Source organism: Leptodactylus fuscus, chromosome 3 (assembly GCF_031893055.1).
Source record: "Leptodactylus fuscus isolate aLepFus1 chromosome 3, aLepFus1.hap2, whole genome shotgun sequence".
NCBI classification, from domain to species: Eukaryota; Metazoa; Chordata; class Amphibia; order Anura; family Leptodactylidae; genus Leptodactylus; species Leptodactylus fuscus.
This window is the reverse complement of record NC_134267.1, coordinates 163,625,760-163,648,038: the sequence shown is the minus strand read 5'-3', so window position 1 is coordinate 163,648,038 and position 22,279 is coordinate 163,625,760. Positions and strand designations below refer to the sequence as shown.

The window sequence follows — 22,279 nt, the reverse complement described above, 5'->3', positions numbered from 1 at the left end:
TCACATGACCATGGACTGTACATCACATGACCATGGTCAGAATTTCATCCACCAGTGGTAAACAATAACAGCAAGCAGAGATCTACAAAACTGTGAGGAATTGATTCAGAAAGTATATTGAAAAATGTTACAACTTTTTATTATATGAACAATACCATTTGTTTTTCAATATCGGTCTGAAAGTGGCCAACTTGTCCACATTTCATACTGCCATAGAAGGGGGTTCCCTGGTCACTGCAGCTTTGCCTGGTGCACACCATACCAATTTCTTTAGACCAATTGATAATCCCTCTGTGTACATAATAACTAGGTGAAATAATAATTGGTGATGACATTTGTTTCTATATTTACTGTATTTATGAATTGTGCATGTTTTGCTTTTTGTTTCAGACTGTTTTTCGTTATTGAATATGTAAATGGAGGAGATTTGATGTTTCACATGCAGCGTCAAAGGAAACTTCCTGAAGAACATGCGAGGTTTGTTTATATTGCTTTACCAAACTAAACACAGAAAAAAGGAGAACTTACGAAGTTAACTCAATAGTATTATAACTCACGTTCACAATCGCTGTACTCCAAATCATTGTAGTTGTAGCCATGTCTGCTGTCGTACAAATAAAATGGGAATCTTACATTTAATTTTAGTTTAATGGATTTAAAGGTTAGGCTGAGTTCACATTTGCATTGGATATTCCCAATGTTCTGCTCAGCCATAAGAGTAGATCATTGAAAGTAGCTGAAGTGCCAGTTTCTTGGCATGACTAATACCAGTGGTGCCTGATGGACTGTTTGACAGAATTTGCAACGAAGGCTCCAAACCTACACTCCAAAGCAGATGAGAACTGAGCCTAAGGCTACACGCACATGGCCGTTTGCATGTAGCCAAGCCATGATTAAACTGCACAGACAGCCCATGTATGACATCTGTGTGCTACCTGTGGCTCCACGACCCGATTCACTGCAGTCAGTGAACATGGCCTGCAAAATGTACAATAATAGGGACCTGTTCTGAATGTTTGCCATGGGCTCATGGACCGTGAAAATACATGGCCATGTGTGTGGGGCCATAGAAATGAATAGACCAGAGTGCTAGCCTTGCAAAGCATGGCTAACACACTGACATTGCACTTGATAGTGTGCATAAGGCCTTAACCCTTAGAAGAGAAAAAACATTTGCTATTTAAATTGTTATAGCGATTCTTTTATTTAAAACTTTGGCCATATTAGAGACTTCCTTCCTGTATTGTCTATATAGACAAGACGGCAGGGTCTATATGCTTTATGGCAGCTGCAATGAATAGGAGATAATTGACAAGGGAAATGTCATAGACTATTAGAGTTTCTGTGGAAGTGATGAGAGTACAGCCCCATCCCCCAGAGACCTGGTAGTGGCAGGAGAGCTGTATACAGAGCCTTATCTATGTTGTGTAGTGTTGTTTTTCTGTTTTATCTAAGCCTGTAGCAGTATAATAGAGCTGTCATTAAATCCTCCAGCCTCTGCTGACCCTGTCCCAATCTACAAGTCAGCTGCAGTAAAATGGAAAAAAATCACTTAACCCAAGTTTTTTTTCTTTCTCAAGGATAGTCACAAAAAATATATAAAGCAAACTCTGTAATAAGAAATGTTGATAACAATGGCAACCTTGAAGCATTTTCTTGTTGCAAGCACAGGCACAGCTGTGTACAGTGTCTGTCTCATTTCTTCTCATTGTAGTTCCTGAGTTACAATTACTGACCAGGCTGTCGCAGTGTGTGTATGGTATATGTAGAAAACGTGAATGCCAAGTGCTTATGCAGTTATACATGTTTGTGTTAAAAAAGGAAATGGTGGCAAAGCAAATAAAAATACATAGCATTTGTTGAGCTTTGCTTAATCGCTTTATTTTTTTTAACCGTTAAAAAAGGAACATTTTCCTAATGTGATAAAACTTGGCTGCTCCTTTTCTTTGTATAGGTTCCAGATTCTCCTGCACATATGAACCTGTAAACTAACAATTGTTAGCACTAGGGGTCTGTCTGTATACTGTGGCATACACTTCCAATGGATCTGAATTCAGCCCACTAGTTGGACTAGCCTCCTGTGTGGGGGCGCTTCACGGGAATGGGGCTGCAGTAATGAAAAATAATTTATCAAATTTAACAGTAGATGCACTTTAATATTGAAAAATAGCAGCCAGTGAATCCCAATGACTGTCCCTGCACTACTGCAGCACATAAAATATTTTCACAAGAGAATACACACTTTCCAATGAACAGTTTAATTTTTACTGAGAGACTTTATAGGCCTCGGAGTCCAGTGACTGATCTTTGCACATAGTTACCATTATGTTACTAGCTGGTCCTGGATAGCAAACGTATTCATGTCATCCATATAGGATTAGTCCAGTTCTACAGATATTGCTATTATATATATTATATATAATAAATATATATTATCCCCTTCCAGCCAGTTCTGGTGGTAATAGACTTGTGCTTTCCTCCCTCTAGGTTTTACTCTGCAGAAATCAGTCTGGCATTAAACTACCTCCACGAGCGAGGAATTATTTATAGAGATTTAAAGCTGGACAACGTCTTATTGGATTCTGAAGGGCACATAAAACTTACTGACTATGGCATGTGCAAGGTGAGGAAAATGCTTTATGGTATTTGTCCACTGAAGCGAAGTCTTTCTGTGACTACAATCACTCCAAGCAAACAAAGCACTTTATCCGCTATCATGTGTTCTACGTAATGAATGGGTTGTCGTCGTTTGGGAAGAATGGGGGGAATGCCTGGTTTGAGGTGGTTGTTATAACAGAAATTAAACCCTTTTGCTTTGATGCAGCACACATTGTATGATCACCCAAGTCTTCTTACCAGATGGTCCTAAAAGGATTTGAACATGTCCCATGCTGAGAAAAGTAATATCAGTTTATGCTACATAGAGATTGCCTTGTGTGTCGTAAAGATGTGCTGGCATGGATAGCACTGGCTGTTGCAAAAAAAAAAAAGAATCCCAAACCCTGCATCTTATTCTATGTTCACATGTTTTATAGATTGTGTGTATCTGTACTGTATTTGGCTGATGTAATGTATGCGATCTATAGACTGCTGTTCTCATACTATACAGTATACGGTATCAGTCCTACATCCATTAACAGAATAAGAACCCTCTAGCAGCATATTGTATACACTAGGTGTACTCTGACCCCCTGTTTTTGTTGTAATGTAGTATTAGGATTACAGTGTAAACGCACACGGCACGGTACTAATGATTCGGTGTACAACATAGTAATATATCATCTTCCTTCTAAATGCTACTGTCATGGTACTATATGTAATCTATTGTATGTGTGTGTAATTAGAGCTAGACAGTTTAATTAATTAATTAATTGAACATGTTATCTCCGTTACAATTAATGAATAATTATTGTAGGACACTCCTCCTTTTACATACCATTTTTTCTATTTATATGCTACGCTAGGCCACTGAATTTAGTTAATAGTACTGGATGCAGGGTAGAATTGATGCAAGATAACTGAAATAATCAATGTCGGCAAGTTCAGAACTACTGACTTTAGATATTTTTTCAAATAATTGCCCAGCCCTAGTGTATAATACAGATGCGTATCGCTGACCTGATACTATGTAGCATAAAAATTGTAGGGCAACATAAAGCGCAAGGAAAAACCTCTGCTTATGTTACAGAAAAGAAAAGGAGGGTAAGGGATGGAGACAATCTCTAGCCACTTTGGTCAGTATTTTTCACGGCATCTAAAGAGTTAATCTGCCAAAATTTCAGTTCTTTCTGACTCCGACAATGAGGCCAGGTCCCGCTTTTCTAATACAGCTGTCATGCGGCAGTGACTTAGCAGGCACAGCTACTCTGTAATGCCGTACTATTACGCCACTGAACAATAAATATACATGACAAATAGCTTTAAATTGCTCAAGCTGATGGGAATGAGGGTGAACGGGATAAATTCTGCTTGACATGGAGGTGCTGATATGCTTTCTGATTCTCAGCAACTATAACTGCCTGGATAGTGGGGACACCCACAGTGTGAGCAGAAACTTGTTTATTTGTTTTTGGTTGTTCCAGTCCTTTGTCATGCTGTTGCAATTGTCTTTTTCCTAATGTACCAGATTCTGAAGCTCTGCCAACCTATAGGGAACCTGTCAATGCAATTTGGGACACTAAACCACCCAGAGGTCCTTAAGGAACTCCAAATCACTTTGCTATAAAGCCATATGTACCCACACTAAAAATAAAAAGCTTTTTACTCACCCTGCCACTGTACTGTCCACGCTGGCGCTGTTCTTCACTGAAACCAGAGGTATAGACTTTGACTTCAATACGTGTGCCAGACCCTAGGCGCATGTCAGGGAAGTTGGGGTGTATCTTCCTGCCTTCACTGTAGAACTGTGCAAGCACCAAGAGCATTAGAGAAGATGAGTCCACTGAGTAAGTACAAAGGTTTGGTGGTGGTGTTTTTTTGTTTAGTTTTTTTTTTTTAAATATGTGGGCACAGATGGCTTTAAACTAGGGCAATGTAGGACAATAAAGCCCTGGTCTATAAGAACCTGTGGGTGGTTTAGTGTCTCAAAGAACCTGGTAGGTTCTCTTTAATAACTACACAGTTCCAAACGTCTTCTGGCATTACCATCAACACAAAAACCGTGTGCCCAGAGTGTCATGGCAGAAGTTTCCGTGGACGTCACTTGTCCTATAGGCCTGTAGTTTACAGACACCCTGCAAGGAAACATCAGAGGACATTCTGACCAAGTGTGTAGCATAGTGTCTTAGCTACTGCAGTCTTAAAGATATTTCAATGTTTTTGTTGTCTACATAATCCACATCTTGGCCTCTGCCAGTGCTTTTTTTTTTTTTTTTATACATTTCCTGTATAATTGTTAGTGGTAGGATGACATCCCTGTATTATAACAGTTTGTGTAGCTCCATTGTCTATTTTGCACACTTCAGTAAGTTAAAAGATTATTGATCCAGAAGCAGAACTGATAGCATTTCATCAACCAAGAATATTTTTCCCTAGCGTAACATAATTGGTTAATGTAACAATGTGTTACTCCAGTGCTGCTCTTACATTCCGCTTTCTGGATCAATACAAATAAGAGTGAGTTGGATATATACATTATTGTTTCTGTCTATAGGCATATATTGATATGCTATCTTGCTGCCAAGTCATCTCTTCTACGTCCCATCTCTTTTTTTTTTTTTTTTTTTTTTTTTTTTTTTTTTTATGTAAGAGTCCTGTGGGAGACAGCACAAAATCACTCTTCAATATAAGGATGGACAGTGGGCACAGAATAGTTATGAAGTGCAACAGGAACTGTCATAGTCTAGTAATAGGCTTTCAGTTCTCATCTCAGATGTGTATATATAACGTATATGCTCGAGTATAAGCCGAGTTTTTCAGCACAGGTTTTGTGCTGAAAAATCCTCCCTCGGCTTATACTCGAGTCAAGCAAAAAAAATAAATATATTTTTTTGGAGGGGGGAGGGGGGCCTATGACCAGCTGCAATAATAATGTATAGAATCTCCTATAAAATCGTAAAAAAACCCGCTTTAAATACATACACATTAGGTATCCCTGTGTCTGAAAGTGCCCGGTCTACTGAATATAGGGTATCTGCAGGGGTTAATAGGAGCACTGTAGATACCCTATATTCAGCCAGGCTGATTTCCAAGTGGGGGAAAAAAAACTCAGTCCTCAAGCTCAAGGAAGGCAGACAGACAACCAAAACTCCCCTTCTCCAGCACCCAGCATCTACTGCACCCAAAAACTCCAACCATTTTAATTTTTGAAATTGTCCAGTAGCTGCTGAATTTCCCCCCTAGGCTTATACTCGAGTCAATAAGTTTTCACATTTTTTTGTAGTAAAATTAGGGGTCTCGGCCTATATTCGGGTCGGCTTATACTCGAGTATATACGGTGTATGTATGTACATATATAAAAAACAATCCGGTCTGTCAGCAAGTTATATGGATGGAAAATGTCCTTTTATTGGAAAAAGCAGTACAGTAGTGTACTGCTTTTTCCAATATAAGGACATTTTCCATTCATACAAGTTGCTGACAGACCAGACAGTTTTTTCTATTGCAAGCCCTTTTGCCTGGAGAGGGGTTTCTGCCATGCAATTTGTGGGATAATCCCCAGATTTGCTGGTTCTGCTGCAATTATTTTTCTTTGAAAAAAAAATAAATTTGAAACTTTATCATTGAGAGAACCCAACCACTTTACTCCTGAAGCTGTGCTATGATGCCATTTCACCTATATGTTCCCTATATACACACACCTACATATAAAGACATACTTTTGTTGCTGTATTTTTGCCTGACCTCTCCCTTATTGTTCTCCTGATATTTTCTACTATTGTTCTGGTTCTCACCCTCTCCCTGCTGAAGGTGCTTTACCACATGGATGCTGTCTGCTTTAGTCTACTGGTTGTATTGTCTCAGTGCTGAGACTGCATTAATCCCACCATTGTTGGCTGCATTTCTTTGCTTTTAGTTGTTTTTATGTGGCCTGATGATTGAACGGCGCTGCCTTCTGTTTCACTGAGTGGTTCAGGTAGATAGAACTACACAGCATGGCACCACTGGGAAATCTTGTGCCATAGTGTGTGTATATTATTAATTACTTACTTAGGCACATGATAAATTGTCTTCAGCTCCTTTCCCACATTATTACACCTTCAGTTCATTTCCACGTGTGTGTGTGTGTTCTAGCTAAGGCTACTTTGACATTGTGTCTGTCAGGAAAGAAGATATAATATAAATTCTTCACCCCATAGATGTCCATAAAAAAGAACTGTACCCTTAGATACCCATCCATTGAATAATCCACTTTTTCGCTTCTATTGCGTCTTTTTTGCTACATGAAATAGCAGAGCAGACCGTCTTATTTCAGCCACTGTCATCAAAGAACATACACACATACATAAAGATAGGTAGAATTTTTTTAAATATGATTTACTTGTACAGGGCCATTCCCTCTTTGAAATTAGCATTTTTAACCCCTTATGGACACAATGTACATTTTTTTTCTTTCTCTGTGCAAATTTTATTTTTTTACATGTTTTATGATGTTAAATTAAGTTCCTGGATGTATTGTGCATGTTTGCTGATTTTTGTCTATTATGTTTTAAAGGAAGGCTTACGGCCAGGAGACACTACGAGCACATTCTGTGGTACTCCAAATTACATTGCCCCTGAGATCCTGCGTGGAGAGGATTATGGTAAAGAACCATCTAAATATACATACATACACGTGTATTTCTGCTGATGATGACTACAGTGTGACTGTGGCTGTGTTCACATCCAGTATTTTTCTTATGTTTAGCATGTACATTGGGAAAGCTTCTGATGTACAAGCTTCATTGGTTAAACAGAAATTAAGAGCGTCCATTTGGCTTCTGTGTGATTGGTATACCTTGAGACACCGAAAAAAAAAAAAAGATCGTATAGTATGGTAGACTACATTACGCAATCCTTCTGGGTACGATAAGGTGTCTGTTTAATAGAGGCCATAATATCCTATGCGTGATGGATGTCTCTGTACGGAATCAGTCACTATCCTCTGTTGAATAGATACCTTGGGGTACTCCACTGATGTAAATGTCCATATATGACACATACCTATGACAAAAGTCAACATTAGTTGTGAAGCCAGACTTACATAGGTTAAGTCTGTGTTATAGGTTTTTTTTTTTTTTTTTTTTTTTTTTTTGTTACATGAATGTAGTTCTTTCTATGAATGATTTTTAGAACATTTGAGAGAATGTGGACGTATAATAAGATCAGCTGCTTGCCTTGGTGATTTCCATATTAAAAGGTGGTCTTTGATGAAAAAATTCCATTGAGGGGAACATGATGTGTGATCTGCAGGATGGTATAGAGCAGATGGAGCCGAGTAGTTTGATTCATTGTCTTCATGCTAGTTGTAATTTTTTATAATTTAGATAAATCAGAGTTTGTTATAACAAACTGTTGAATTGGCAAGACCTATTGAATCATATGGTTCATATCCTATATTTTAGGGACTCAAAGGATCATTGGAATGCATACTATTCTATATATATAGGACCACAAACTTCTAGGGCACTGTACATGGGATTATTAAATAACTAGTGAACATACACATGGATAAATCAGTCAAATATGGTAGATAATACAGAATTACTGAAACGAGACCATGAGGAGTTTTTCAAAAACAACAATATTAGCATAATATAGTATGTGGTTTATTACTACTAGTAGAAGATTGGTAACTAATACTATTAGTTTTGTTCGCTTTCCTCCTCCTTCTACTTGATGTATGTTAAAGGTTTCAGCGTGGACTGGTGGGCACTAGGAGTCTTGATGTTTGAAATGATGGCTGGTCGGTCACCGTTTGATATTGTCGGGAGTTCAGACAATCCAGACCAAAACACAGAGGATTTCCTTTTCCAAGGTACAAGCCTTGTACTGCTTTGTCATGTTGGGTAATGAATAATATAGTGTTGTGTGCTGTAAATTTACTGACCATGATAATAAAGGGGATGCAGCACTGGTGTATTGTTGCACCCCCTCATTATTTCTTCTTGCACCAAGGTGCCTTGACCACATTCAAGTAAATGCTGCAGAGTTCAGTTCCCTGCATTAGCGGGAGCGCTGGCGTGCAGATACAACTTAGGAGATTCTATCAAAATGGCTGCTACGCCAGAGCTTGCTCTGTTTTGTTCTTGGGGTCTATCTTCTGGGGCCTCCACTAATCCTATAAGTCAAAAAGTGATAGCATGTCCTAGTGACAAAATGGGAAAATACAGTTAAATTGCCTTATAGAGGCTGGAAGTGGAAGAGAATATATAGCTTAAAGGGACTCTCCATTTTCAGTCTGATATTGAGAGACAAATGTTATTGTTTATATAATAAAAAGTTGTACAATTTTTTCCCCAGTATATTTAGTATATCAATACCTCACAATTTTCTAGATCTCTGTTTGCTGTCATTGATTCTGTTATTTCTAGTGGATAAAAATCAGACCATGATCATGTGATGAGCACACAGGTGCACAGCTCGTTACTAGGCAGATGTCTGATTACTGTGCTGTCACTATAACGAGCGGCACCTGTGTGCTCATCACATGACCATGGACCGTAAATCACATGACCATGGTCAGAGTTTTATCCACTAGAGGTAAACAGTCTGACAGCAAGGAGAGATCTAGAAAACTGAGGAATTGATATAGAAAGTAGATTGAAAAATTGTACAACTTTTTATTATACAAACAATACATTTTGTCTCTCAATATTGGTCTGATAGTGGCCACAATTTTCTCTTGGTATAAGACCATTTTTAACTTATGTCACAGTTATGATTTTTGTGTGTAACTAATGCTAGGTTCACACTAGCGTTCGGCAATCCGTTCTGTGGTTTCCGTCTTCTACATGCAGAAGACGGAAACCTGTCAGATCGGTCCAGCCGTGAGCGGTGGTGAGCGTTTTATGCAAAACCTTTATTTTTAAAATCGGACATAGAGTACTGCACTTTGTGTCCGGTTTTAAAAAAACGGTTTCGCGGTGGAGAGCATAAAACGCTCACGGCCGAACATCTTTCAAACCCATTCAAATGAATGGGTATGAAAGAGTCCTGCAGGTTTCCGCCTCCTGCCTCTGTTTTGTGCAGAAAACAGAAACCTGCAGAACGGAGACCGGGCGCAGATGTGAACGAGCCCTTAGTCAGCAAACATTCTGTATTTTATTAGTGAAATGTTTATTTCTATTAGGAGGAAATGTTACTTATTTTTAGCTTCTTGGCATGATTAACGTTTTTATTTTTTTCCCCAGTTATTCTTGAAAAACAGATTCGTATTCCCAGATCTTTGTCTGTGAAGGCAGCAAGTGTTTTAAAAAGCTTTTTGAATAAGGTGAGCCTACCTTCCTAAGAACATTTGTGTCTTTGTAGTAACTTTGTGGGTATTTCCTTGTAAATTTGTCTTCTAAAACTCTGATTAGCTCATAAACGTATTATTTTTTTCTATCAAAAGCTTGGAAAATGTTTTTACTTATTCCATAACACATGGTTAAAAAAATAAAAATACTATTCTTGCCTAATGCTCCATAGTTCACAGTGTGGACCAGCGACCATCTTCTAGGTCAGTGGCTCCAGCTATTGTGTAACTACAAATCCTAGTATATCTTCAGTGTGCAGATGAGAGTTGTACAAGGTTGGAGACGACTATTGTTTGGTGTCATCTACTAACTGGGCACTTCGGCACTGTCTGTACAAGATTCTGATGGCTTTTCTACTGAAAACTAGCGTTTTCCTTAGTGCAGATTTATTAGAAATTTTTCTTGAGCTTGTGTACACATTTTGCACATAGTTGTGATCTTCCCATTCAAAGCTTATTATTATTATTTTATTTTATTTTTTTCCTATACTATCCTTGCTCAGAAACTAGTTTTGGTAAGCATGCTAATTTGCAATTCTTTTTGTTATGCACTTCAGGAACCAAAGGACCGCCTTGGCTGCCATCCACAGACAGGATTCGCTGATATCCAGGGACATCAATTTTTTCGCAATGTTGACTGGGATCTGGTAAATATATTTTTGTCATTTTATAGGACCCTTTCACATGAACAATTTTTGGGTCCAATTGCTGTGCCTTTGAGGGGATGGGGAAACAGGGACAGCACATGGAAAGAATAAAAATCGTTGCATGCTTTGTTTTTTTTTTTTTGTTTTTTGTTTTTTTTTACTCATCTTGGCTATCCAAGCCTTTGGGGCCATGAAGAAAATCAGACTGTACACGGACATCATCCGTTTGCTGTTCTTCCTTTATTCGTATTTCGCAGATTCATACTGATGTGTTGCTGAAACGTAAAGAAGACAGTATACTTTTTTTTATTTTTATTTTTTTGGCACCCGCAAAAGAAGCCAACTGGTGGCACATGGATCAAAAATAGAAAAATAGTAAGACGTACAATGCTTATTTTATAGCCATCAAAAGATATTGTTTGTGTGAAATCAGCCTTATCTGCATTACTCTCCTCTTTTGTAGTAAACCTGTACTTTTTACCTTTCTGTAGTAATGTTAGTAGTGTGTCTGAAAAGGTTGGCATACTGATCGTACATAAATTACAAGTTGTCACAAATATGAAAGCCTAAAATGTCTAATTTTATACTTCTGTGGCCCTCCCCTGTGCAAGCATTATGTCTTAAGGGGTTGTGCAGGGCTTCAAAAATGGCTGCTTTCTTTTTCTCAGGAAGTGAGATTGTTGTGACGTCCATTGGCTTGCTGCAGCTCGGTTCCATTCATTTCAACAGCACTAAATTTTAGGTTTGCCATGTGACCAATGGACATGAGGTCACTTCTGGAGAAGAAGAAACTATGTTTTCTAGTCTTGCACAACCCTTAGAAAGGGATTATGCTGAATAAGATAAGATAAGATAATCCTTTAATAGTCCCACCTTGGGGAAATTTCAGCGTGTTACAGCAGCATAGTAATACAGATACAGGATAATACAGAGTAATATGTTACAGACGTAGACACAGATAAGCTGAGAAGAGAAGATATACTAGGAGTCCATGGCAGCTAAGGAAAAACAGAAGAGAAAGAGGAAGACCTCATGATCATCCTCATAATCATTAGTTCTCTGTGCGGAGAGCTCTTCGTTTGGTCTGATGTAGATTATACAGCCTGGTCGCGGTTGGAAGGAAGGACCTGCGATAGCGCTCCTTCTCACACTTGGGGTGAAGCAGACGGTCGCTTACAGTGCTGCCAAGTCCCATCAGGGTACCATACATGGGGTGGGATTTGTTCCCCCGCATGGAGGTCACCACAGACAGTATCCTTCTGTCACCCACCACCTGTACTGGGTCCAAGGGGCTCCCCAGGACAGAGCTGGCCCTCCTGATCAGCCTGTCAAGTCTATTTCTGTCCCTGGTTGATATACTGCTTCCCCAGCAGGCCACACCGAAAAAGATGGCTGAGGCAACCACAGAGTTGAAGAAGGCCCTAAGAAGTGTCCCCTGGACTCCGAAGGCCCTCAGCCTCCTGAGCAGGTAGAGTCTGCTGTGGCCCTTTCTGTGCAGCGCCTCCAGGTGATCAGCCCAGTCTAGTTTATTATTGAGGAGCACGCCCAGGTACTTATAGGTCCTGACTATCTCAATACATGTTCCTTGGATCTCCACCGGGGTCGGAGCACCTCTCCGTTTACTAAAGTCCACCACCATCTCCTTGGTCTTCCCAGCATTAATCCTGAGCTGGTTCTGCTGGCACCATTCAACAAAATCCCGGTTTAAGTCTCTGTATTCCCTATCATCGCCATCAGTGATAAGGCCGACTATAGCAGAGTCATCGGAGTACTTCTGTAAGTAACAGCTGGATGAGTTGTGCCTGAAGTCAGCAGTGTACAGTGTGAAGAGGAATGGGGCAAGCACTGTACCTTGTGGTGCCCCCGTACTACAGATCACAGTGTCAGACACACAGTCCTGGGCTCTCACATACTGAGGGCGGTTTGTCAGGTAGTCTAGGATCCAGTTGGACAGGTGATGGTCCGCACCACCAAGGTTCAGCTTCTCCCTCAGTAGCCCTGGCTGAATGGTGTTGAACGCACTGGAGAAATCAAAGAACATTATTCTCACAGTGTTCCCGGGTTTCTCCAGGTGAGAGAGAGCTCTATGAAGAAGGTGGATATACTAAGGGTCTCAAAGGTATGACCCCACCTAAGGATCAGAGCCCTGTTCTCTGGATCGTGGGGCTCCCAGTGCGCGGATTCCCACAGATTATGAAGTTATTCCTCATCGCTTCAAAAAGGAATAACCTCATAACGTGGTACAACTCCTCTAACTATATTTTCTTCCTGTATGGCCATAAATGCAGTATCTTACAATAATCATACATGTTTAGCATAACACTTGTTTTATTCTTATTTTAGATGGAGCAGAAACAAGTGGTACCTCCCTTTAAGCCTAATATTTGTGGAGAATTTGGTTTGGATAATTTTGATGTCCAGTTCACAAACGAACCGGTTCAGCTCACTCCTGATGATGAGTATGTATACTTTAATAATTCTTGGGATCAATGAAGTAATTTTTGCCAGGGCACAAAACAAGAAAGAAGAGTTATCCCCTTCTGGATATAGTAGCAAGAAAATGTAATGGCTCTCCTGCTGTCTAAGTTGGGAAACTGAGTGGTGGTGGTGGGGGGGTCCCATGAAGCAATGTTCTGGCTCCTTACATGCAGGGCTTTTTCAGTTTCTCAATGATTAAAGGCAGGAGCTTTATAGGACGCCTGATAATTGGTATTTCTTGAGGGTCATGTTAATGGATGCAGTTGTAGGGTCAGTCTTTTATAGCATGTTAAGTTAATATGCGTTAAATGTCTGTGGTCAGAGAACCCTATAAAATTAAAATACTATGGTTGGTTAAAGAAGAAGGTAATGTGGACCTCTGGCAATAGCCATTATGGAAACCCACCTGGCTAGACCATTATTGCACTGCATGCTAGCTATTCAGATAGGTGAATAATCGAAGTAGGCGGATCATGAACAGTACTGCAGATGCTGCTTAACCCTACCAAGTACTTCTGTGCCTTATACCGTTTTAGAGTAATGCTAGTATAGGCACTTTATTATGGTAATGTACCATTACTTCTTAACCAATATGAGGAACATGTCATAAAATTGGATTCTGATATTCCTTTTAGGCAACAATGGTTTATTCAGAATCGCTCAGTGGGATACTAGGAATAAGATCTCAATGGCCTGAGTCACAGGGGGTTTACTTCTTCAAAGATTTTGTAAGGAACCCTACTGGTTGAACCTCTGCATCACATTCAACCTTCAAAATCCTTTTTTCCCCATATACACAGGTAGCGCAAGAAAACAATATTTTACCTGTGAACTCAGCTGTTCAGCAATATAATATTCTCCTTCAGGGAAGGTGGTGGGAGGCAGGAGGAAGCAGTTTAATGAAAAATGGAGTACAAGAAACCGGCTGATATGAAAACCTGGCTTATCAGACAAGTGAACCTATTAGGCGTTGCGTATGGAGAGTTACTAATAAAATAGATATGGATGTTTATATATTTATGAGAAGAATAACATGCAGCATATAAATACACACATACACTCTCATAAACAAGCTTAATATATTAAATATATTGGCTTCAGCTTTGCAATTGTGCAGAATCTTAATTTTGCCCCAAGATGTATTAGTTTAGTTTGTCTACACTTCCCAGAAAGATCCCAAATGGCTACAAAATAACAATTTTATGTTTTAAGTTATCAAAAAATGTGAGAATCATTAAAACTAGTAGTCACTATATATAAAGTGATCAGATAGTCCTTTGTTTTACCTTATTGACACGACAGTGAAAGATGGCTGTGTGACAGTCATTTCAAAAACCATGAATGTCTATGGGACTATTCACATGTCATGTTTTTTGACAGACTGTTTTTCACAGCTGTCAAACTGACTTGCTGTCCTTGGTCTGTTTTGATGGACATGAAGCCACCCATAGACATTCATGGATTTTGAAACAGCTGGGTGACAGTCGTTCAAAAAAAAAAAAAAAAGCCATCATTTACTGTCATGTGAGTTAAGTCCCTTCAACGGACTTACACGCCACGTCTTGTGAATAAAGTCTTAGACTGAGGACTCGGCTACTCTGACCTTAACATTTTTGGAGACTGACTACAGGAAAATGCCGTTTCTCCCAGATTGCAGTTCTCTTGCAGACCTCAACACGTTTTCATCTGCGTTCCCTATATTTTACAATGGCTCTTTAACCTTTTACCCTGACACGCTTTTCAGGGAATGTTACGGTGACGCATTCATACACATAATGATTCTTTATTGTGGGAACAAAACTTTTTCCACTTTATTTTTGGACTCTCCTGCATGCCTTTTAGTACACTATAGAAAAAGCCAACTTCAAATAGGCTGGTAGAGCGTGTGTAGTTTGCACAATCTTGTATATCCACATGCGGGTTCCTTTTATATCTCCTGTTTAGTGGCGACAAGACTTTATTCTCCGTATGGGATCCGGTCCGTGTGTACTCTCTTTATAGCTATACATAGTGTCCAGATTTGTCTCGATCCTGGGAACACCCTTTCCACCAGTAATTGCTACCATTAATGAAAGCTTGCATCTCTTTCCGATTTGATCTCGGTAACAGCCCCCCTGCTTGGTGTGACTGTAGTGTATTTTACACTCCGCTTTTACAGCTCATTACTGAGATTCTCTCTTTTTTTCTTGCAGGGATGTGGTGAGAAAGATTGACCAGTCAGAGTTTGAAGGTTTTGAATACATCAACCCACTTTTAATGTCTGCAGAAGAATGTGTATGATGGACACTACAATTCTGTATGTCGCCGCTGCCCCTGCAGTTCTTGGGCCTTGTTCTATTGCACAAAGACCATTACTATACTGGCACCCAGCCTGACATACGGCCAGGCACTACTGTATACCAAGGACTCTATATCTGTTACTATAAAGCCATGCATTTAACATACGGAGCTAAAACGTTCCAGCTGTCCCACACTCAATGTGTACATTTTTGCCATATTTTTTTTTTTCTCCCCCTTACATGTTGTTATAGACTTTTGTTCTTGTTTAGACCTATTGAATAGTTCAGCCCATGACATGGTTTTCTCTAAGTGGCAAATTTATCAATACCTGAATGTACTAGCATTACAGCGTCTTTGCTGGAGTGAAAATGAACTCTCTTAAATGAGATTGAGGCTCGGACCCTGACAGATATGGATAGATACCAAACCTTTCAGGTCAGCAATGACATGCCCTTCGGTGATATAAGTCTATTTCTGTTCCTAGTCTAATAAATGGGGTACACATATATCAGGCATCAAATTGGGAAAATATAAGTATAAGTCCTTATTGTTGTATGATATCTTGGGCTTTTTAATTTGTAGATATACACGAGTGGCACAAGTAATGTTTATCTGTGCAGGTATTGTGTGGCCATTGTATGTAATACTTGTATGTTACAACTCTGTATAAACTGCTGACCCGGAAAAGCAGGGCTTGCAGTTGTCTTTCCATTTACAACTAAATGAATTTTCTTTTATTTCATGTGAGGGGTTCATAAAGGGAACGCTATAAGGAAAGTGAGTTTATTGTAAATCTATATTGGTGCCAAAATCACTACTGATGTATGTTTTGTGGCCTACGTGCTGCATGCCTTTCTTAAGTGATCTTATTATATCAATGGCGATGTTTTCTCGTTCTGAGGAATGGACTTATTACCCGTATTCTGCATTTTTATAGCAATGTGTTCCTAGAGATAGTAGGCACTTATTACATTCATTGACCCATTTTGGAGAAGAACCATCACCATTTGCACGTGTGCTTCAATTTTCATGTAAAGCTTATATAAGCTGTCTCTCAATGAATGTACAAAGATGTTCTGTTTTAGTTGAGAGGTCTGGTTATTACTAGGTTTGCAAACATTGGCTATATTGTGTATTAGTGATGGAGAATGCAAGCAATGTCAGCATCATTACTGTGCACAGCATGTTGGATTTCTAGTCTCTGACTACTTGGGGGAAGGGAAGCATTCCCATCCAACATGGTATTTTCTCCATTTTAATCTGTCAGATTTCCAGCAGAAGTGCTAATGAGTTTCCCTAAATAGTGCCACAGTTCCTAGACAAGTGCGGCATGCTGACTTCATTAATGCTACATTAATAAACATACTTAGTACATGACAAGCTTTCTAAATTCCTAACATTTTGTTTGCTTGGTCACAGACTTGTAAGAAAATAATTCTCATTTGGTAGATTGGGACTAACAACCAAGAAAGTAACTTGTTAATAGACAATACTACACTGCACCTCCATGTTGTGAATGAGCGGGTGCACATTTAACTGCCTCTAACAATGTATTGAATAAGTTGATTTTCCTTTTGATCCATTAGTATATAGCGCCGCACCCATCTTAGGATGCAGTGACACTGCTGATAAATTCTCACACATCTGTAACTCTTGCAGCATGTGAATAACCTGTTTTTTTTTTAGAAGCTCTGATCAATGGCTACTGTATGGTAGGTAAACGTGAGCAAGATTTTATGGTAGGTCTTTATATATTTTATCTGAATGCTATAATGTGATGTATACAACCTCTTGAATATGCTACTGACAGAACAGACCTGAGTGACCTTTGACGCTCCTGAATTGCCGCTTACATATGAGCCTTTCCACCCATGCCAGATATCACCAACAGATGCCTGTATGTTAATGGACTCCTGTTATTGATCATCTTGTCCTCAGTTTTTCTTACAGTTTTTATTCTTTTATATTTTAAGTATCTCTAATTACTTTTTTCATGTTTTTTATGATACTTAGTAGAACATATGTGGGATCATCAGTTTGTGTTTTTTTTTTTTGTTTTTTTTTTAACCTGTTGCACACTTTTTGTTTTTTTTTGTAATGAAATTGATATTTTGGGATTCCCTCAGTGCCACTTTTTCCCCCTCAAGTTTCCTCTACAGTTTCATTTGGAGCTGGCCACAGCAAAAATTGTTAACATGATGTGATCGTAAATGTAGACCACGTCATGCACCACTGTTCCATCAAATCTGATAAAAAACTGTGACAGAAGCTCCAAAAGGTGATGATGTGAGCACAGCCTAAAGTTGGCCATGCACATTAGATTTTTGTTATCCGAAATGGCCAGTTTTGGCCAGGGAATAGCCATATGGATTCTGAAAATGTTAAATGGCCCATGAATGTGAAAAATTGATGTGTAGTGGATGTTTTCTTAACGTATATTGTAAGAAGTCGTTTTTTTTTTGTTTTTTTTCAAACATCTTTAAAAAAATCGAATAGTCCAATACGAGTGAATAGGTTTGTTTTTGCATCTATTATATTCCTACTAAGGATGGGTGAGTAAAGTGGGTTGGGTCCAATGAAGTTGGTCAGTTAGAAACATGACAAAATGATGCAAAGCAAATGTTAAAAAGAGAAAGGCAGAAAACTAATGCAAAATAATACGTGGAAAATGGATGTTAAAAACTGACAGTTCATAGCCTTGTGACGACTTTGATTTGTTTGTTTTTAACGGAAATCACACAGCCATTTTAAAAACAATGAGAGTAAATGCACATTGTCACATGCCTGTTTTTTTTGGCAGACAGAGAAATCCGTCAGTTAAAAACTGGACATGCTAAATTTTTTTATGCTTTTTACAGACACATGGACCCAATAGAAATAGCTGGATCCATTATTAATGGATGTAAAATGGATTGACATCTTTGTTATATCTGTTAAAACGGATCAATGGGTTGGATTAAAAAGAAAGCAATTAATTTTTTTTTTTTTTTTAAACGGATGACAATTGGCCTCAAACAAGGAAGAATAGATGCTTCAAATCCTTGTGTCTTGCGAATAAGGCCTTATTCACAGTTGGTAAACAGCTGTTGGCTGAAAATACTAGCGTTTGGCATCCAACTTGGGCAAACTCACTGCGCTTTATTATTTTTCTTTACTAAACTCCCCCCTCGATCAGGCAGGTGGAACAATTCTATCACTGATCAGATGGTCTTCCAAAATCTAATGTGAATAGCCACCCTAATACGCCAGAGGCAAGTGTCACTCCACTTTTATCACCTCAATATTGGATAATTCTAAAATCAATAGGTATTTTTCTTCCTGAGATTGATTATGCTTGTGGGTAATAGCTAAATGTTGAATTTCAGGGTATATAAGAGTTGTGTTTTTTTCAACCACTTGAGCTAAGAGGACTGGAATCCTGAATATAATAATAAAAATAAAGGTCTTGTATAGTGTGACATGTTTAGACGTTTTTACTTTATGTGCAGTCCATTGTTATACTGTCTCACAAAAGCTGTACCCTGTATCCCTTGTCTGCATGTAGTAATGAAACTCAGCAAATGACATCAAATGCAATTGAAGTTTGGCTTTCTTTTAATAAAATGTTTATATGAGGTCTGGGGTTACATATTTATCACAACTGTGCACAAAAGGGATAACATTTTATGAAAAGCTGAATGATGTGTCCTTCACTGCCGAATGCTGCAAATTGTCTCTTAATACATACCGAAAAGAAGTTTTAGGGTGCATTCACACTGAGTAAACGCTAGCTTATTCTGAACGTAAAACACGTTCAGAATAAGCGGCGTCTAAAGCAGCTCCATTCATTTCTATGGGAGCGGGGATACGAGCGCTCCCCATAGAAATGAATGGGCTGCTTCTTTCACTCCGTGCAGTCCCATTGAAGTGAATGGGGAGTGCCGGCGTGTACGCTTCGGCATGAGCAGAGCTTGCCGTATACGCCGGCACTCCCCATTCACTTCAATGGGAGTGCACGGAGTGAAAGAAGCAGCCCATTCATTTCTATGGGGAGCGCTCGTATCCCCGCTCCCATAGAAATGAATGGAGCTGCTTTAGACGCCGCTTATTCTGAACGTGTTTTGCGTTCAGAATAAGCTAGCGTTTACTCAGTGTGAATGCACCCTTACTTTTTATTCACGTCATAGATGTCCTTTCTGTCCCTGAGTAATTAAATGCTTTATAATTAAAGACTTTTGGTCTGATAAGGTTATAAGGAAACAATTATTGGTAGAATTTAAGTAGTACATCAGGGAAAGTCATGTTTTTTGCTGTTGCAAACCTGCAGGAATCCGTTCCATCCCCCCTTCCCCCTGCAGCTTTCGATTTTGCATTGCAGTGATTGAAATCTGCTGGTAAGACCTGTATTGCAACGGTTTTGGAAATCGCAGCGTTTCCACTGCACTGTGGGGATGGGATTCGCACTTGGTCTCAGTCTGGTGGATGGAACCCTATAACAGTATTAAGGTATAGACTGGGAGTTTTTCCTGCTGTGTGTACTAAGCCTAACGTCATGAAAAAGTACAGCAGAAAGACCTTACACCTGCTGAAGCTATTGTGGTACTTCACAGATAACCCCCACAGTTAGGACCTGCACCAATTAGGTGTAATACATTTTTATTAAGAATTTTGCAAACACAAAAGTAACAAACACAAAGAAAAATCAAACAGATGAAGGAGGCACAACATATCCCAAGTGAAAACAAGGTGGCCACAGCACAAAGCAAATGCTAAGGGGGGGAGACCCCATCAGGTGAATCAAAGTCTCTATAGAGACCACAAAAACTTGAAAAGAGAGAACAGGAGGGGGGTAGCCAAGACAAGAACCACAAACAAGGAACAGTAAGGGGGGGGGGGGGAACAAGGCAACAGACTGGTATGAGGGGTAGGGGGGAGAAACTTCTGCGAGGCACAGCAACAAAGTGACAGACACTGGGGAGCTAGAAGAAGGCACACCAAAGGAATCGGGAAAACAGGGCTGAGAATTCCGATGACTCTTGAAACACCACCCACGGTTGCCAGAGGGTTTCGAACTTAGATGAATCAGGCAGGTTCATTGCCACAAGATACTCCATCCTACATATAAGCAGGAACTCTTGCAGCCATTCCACCAGGGAAGGAGGGGTGGAGCTGCGCCAGTGGAGAGGGATAACCGTTCTGGCGGCTGTGAGGAAGTGGCACACGAGATTGCCCTTAACGCCTGAGAGTTTACCAGGGATGAGGGAGAGAAGAGCAATCTGCGGGGTAGGGGTCAGGGGATGGCCAGACACTTTCTCATACAGTGAGAACACAGAAGTCCAGAAGGGCTGGATCTCCCCACAATCCCACCAAATGTGCAGAAGGGAGCCCTCTGCAGTACCAGAACACCAACAACGGTCAGAAACCGTGGGGTGAAATTTAGGGAGGAGGGTAGGGCAACGATACCATCTGGTCAGTAATTTGAAATTCTTCTGCTGGGTGCTACAGGGTAAAGGCAGCTTGTGCGAGAGGAGGAAGCAGCGGTCCCAATCAGTGGCAGACAGGCCAACTCCCAAATTGGACTCCCAAGACCTAATGTAGGGGGGCGGGCCTGGAACAGAGGCATTCAGCAAGATGTCATACAAGAGGGGGGGGGTCATAGGTGGAGAGGAAAGGAGAAATTGCACTGAGCAACTGCACCAGAAATCAGAAAGCTGGTGATATTCAAGCCAAGAGAGGGTAGAATCCGGGCTCGCTAACTGCAATTGGGCAAGGGGGAGGAGCCAGAGATGGAACCCAGTCGGATATCATCAGTCATGACCCATCCCAGAAAGTGGGGGCGGAGACACCCGGTGGGAACATGGAGTTGTTGAACAGTGGGATCAAGGGACCCTGGCCAGAGCGGCCAACCTGCAAAGATTATCCCACACTGATCGGAAGTTGGAAGCTAACTGGGAAGAGCGAATGGAGATGGGGCGAAAATGGGAGGGGATCCAGGGGAGGGAGGAGGTGAGTTTCGCCTCTAGATAGACCCATTGCTTATCGCCACATCTGTAGCGCCAGTCTAGAAGGCAGAGGAGGACTTCCGCAAGATAATAGAGGCGCGGATCTGGTCTACCTTTTATTTGTTAATCCTCTCAGCCATTTTTGTCTGCTATGTGTACACAGGGGGAGGTGAGAGCAGGGAGGTGGCTGCTGCTGCTGATGACTCATCAGCCTCCCTGCTCTCACCTCCCCTGTGTACATACAACACAAAGTGCTCACTGAACTTCCAGTGCTCCGGAATGGCTAATTAGCATATCATATAAAGTGGGCTAATTCGAAAATTGCTGAGAGGAATGACAAATAAAAGGTATGTCTGGAACAGCCTATCTAAAGGCTATGCAAATATATGCTTAGTTAAAAATGAGTTTTCCCAGTGATAGAATCCCTTTTAAGTAACTTTTTTTTTTTTAATTTACTGTTACTTTTCAAAATGTGGCCTGCTTTGGGACGCATGGGTATGGTTTTTTTTCCCAGAAGCTTTCCTACAGCAATAAAAGTACCTGTAAAAACTGCACAAAATCCAAGATTTAAAAAAAGAAACATTTTTTTTCTCTTTTATGGATTTCCCCCCCCCCCCCCCCTCTGAAATCCAGGGGAATTTATTAAGTCTGACATTGCTGACACCAGTCTGAACCGATTCCCCCGCTGGAGCATTATCTATAGTCTCTTGATAATTCCGGTGTACCTGTGTCAGACTTCAATCTGTGACGGCTAGATTTCAGTTATAGCTCTCACCAGTTTTCTGGTATGTGTTATACATTACTAAATTTAATGGGTTGAGGTAGAAAAGGAGCAAAGTGGTGCAACTTGGACTCGTGCTAAAGATGCCCCAGTTCTGTGCAGTTTTCTGAGTCCCGTAGTAAATTCCCTCCACTATTTTGGCATGGAATCCATAAACTTGGGCTCACAATCTTGTCAC

At 40.1% G+C, this 22,279-nt stretch overlaps 1 protein-coding gene across 1 annotated transcript in view; it reads left to right on the top strand.

Annotated features, from left to right (window-relative positions):
- Positions 1-19,038, top strand: part of PRKCI (protein kinase C iota) — a 64,041-nt gene extending 45,003 nt beyond the window's left edge. Inside the window, exons 11-18 of the mRNA XM_075268705.1 lie at positions 391-477; positions 2,488-2,623; positions 7,154-7,241; positions 8,330-8,455; positions 9,831-9,910; positions 10,492-10,581; positions 12,925-13,040; positions 15,252-19,038. Coding sequence (XP_075124806.1) covers positions 391-477; positions 2,488-2,623; positions 7,154-7,241; positions 8,330-8,455; positions 9,831-9,910; positions 10,492-10,581; positions 12,925-13,040; positions 15,252-15,339 — 811 coding nt within the window. The 3' untranslated portion in view covers positions 15,340-19,038. The remainder of the gene's footprint in view (positions 1-390; positions 478-2,487; positions 2,624-7,153; positions 7,242-8,329; positions 8,456-9,830; positions 9,911-10,491; positions 10,582-12,924; positions 13,041-15,251) is intronic.
- The last annotated feature ends 3,241 nt before the right edge of the window (positions 19,039-22,279 follow it).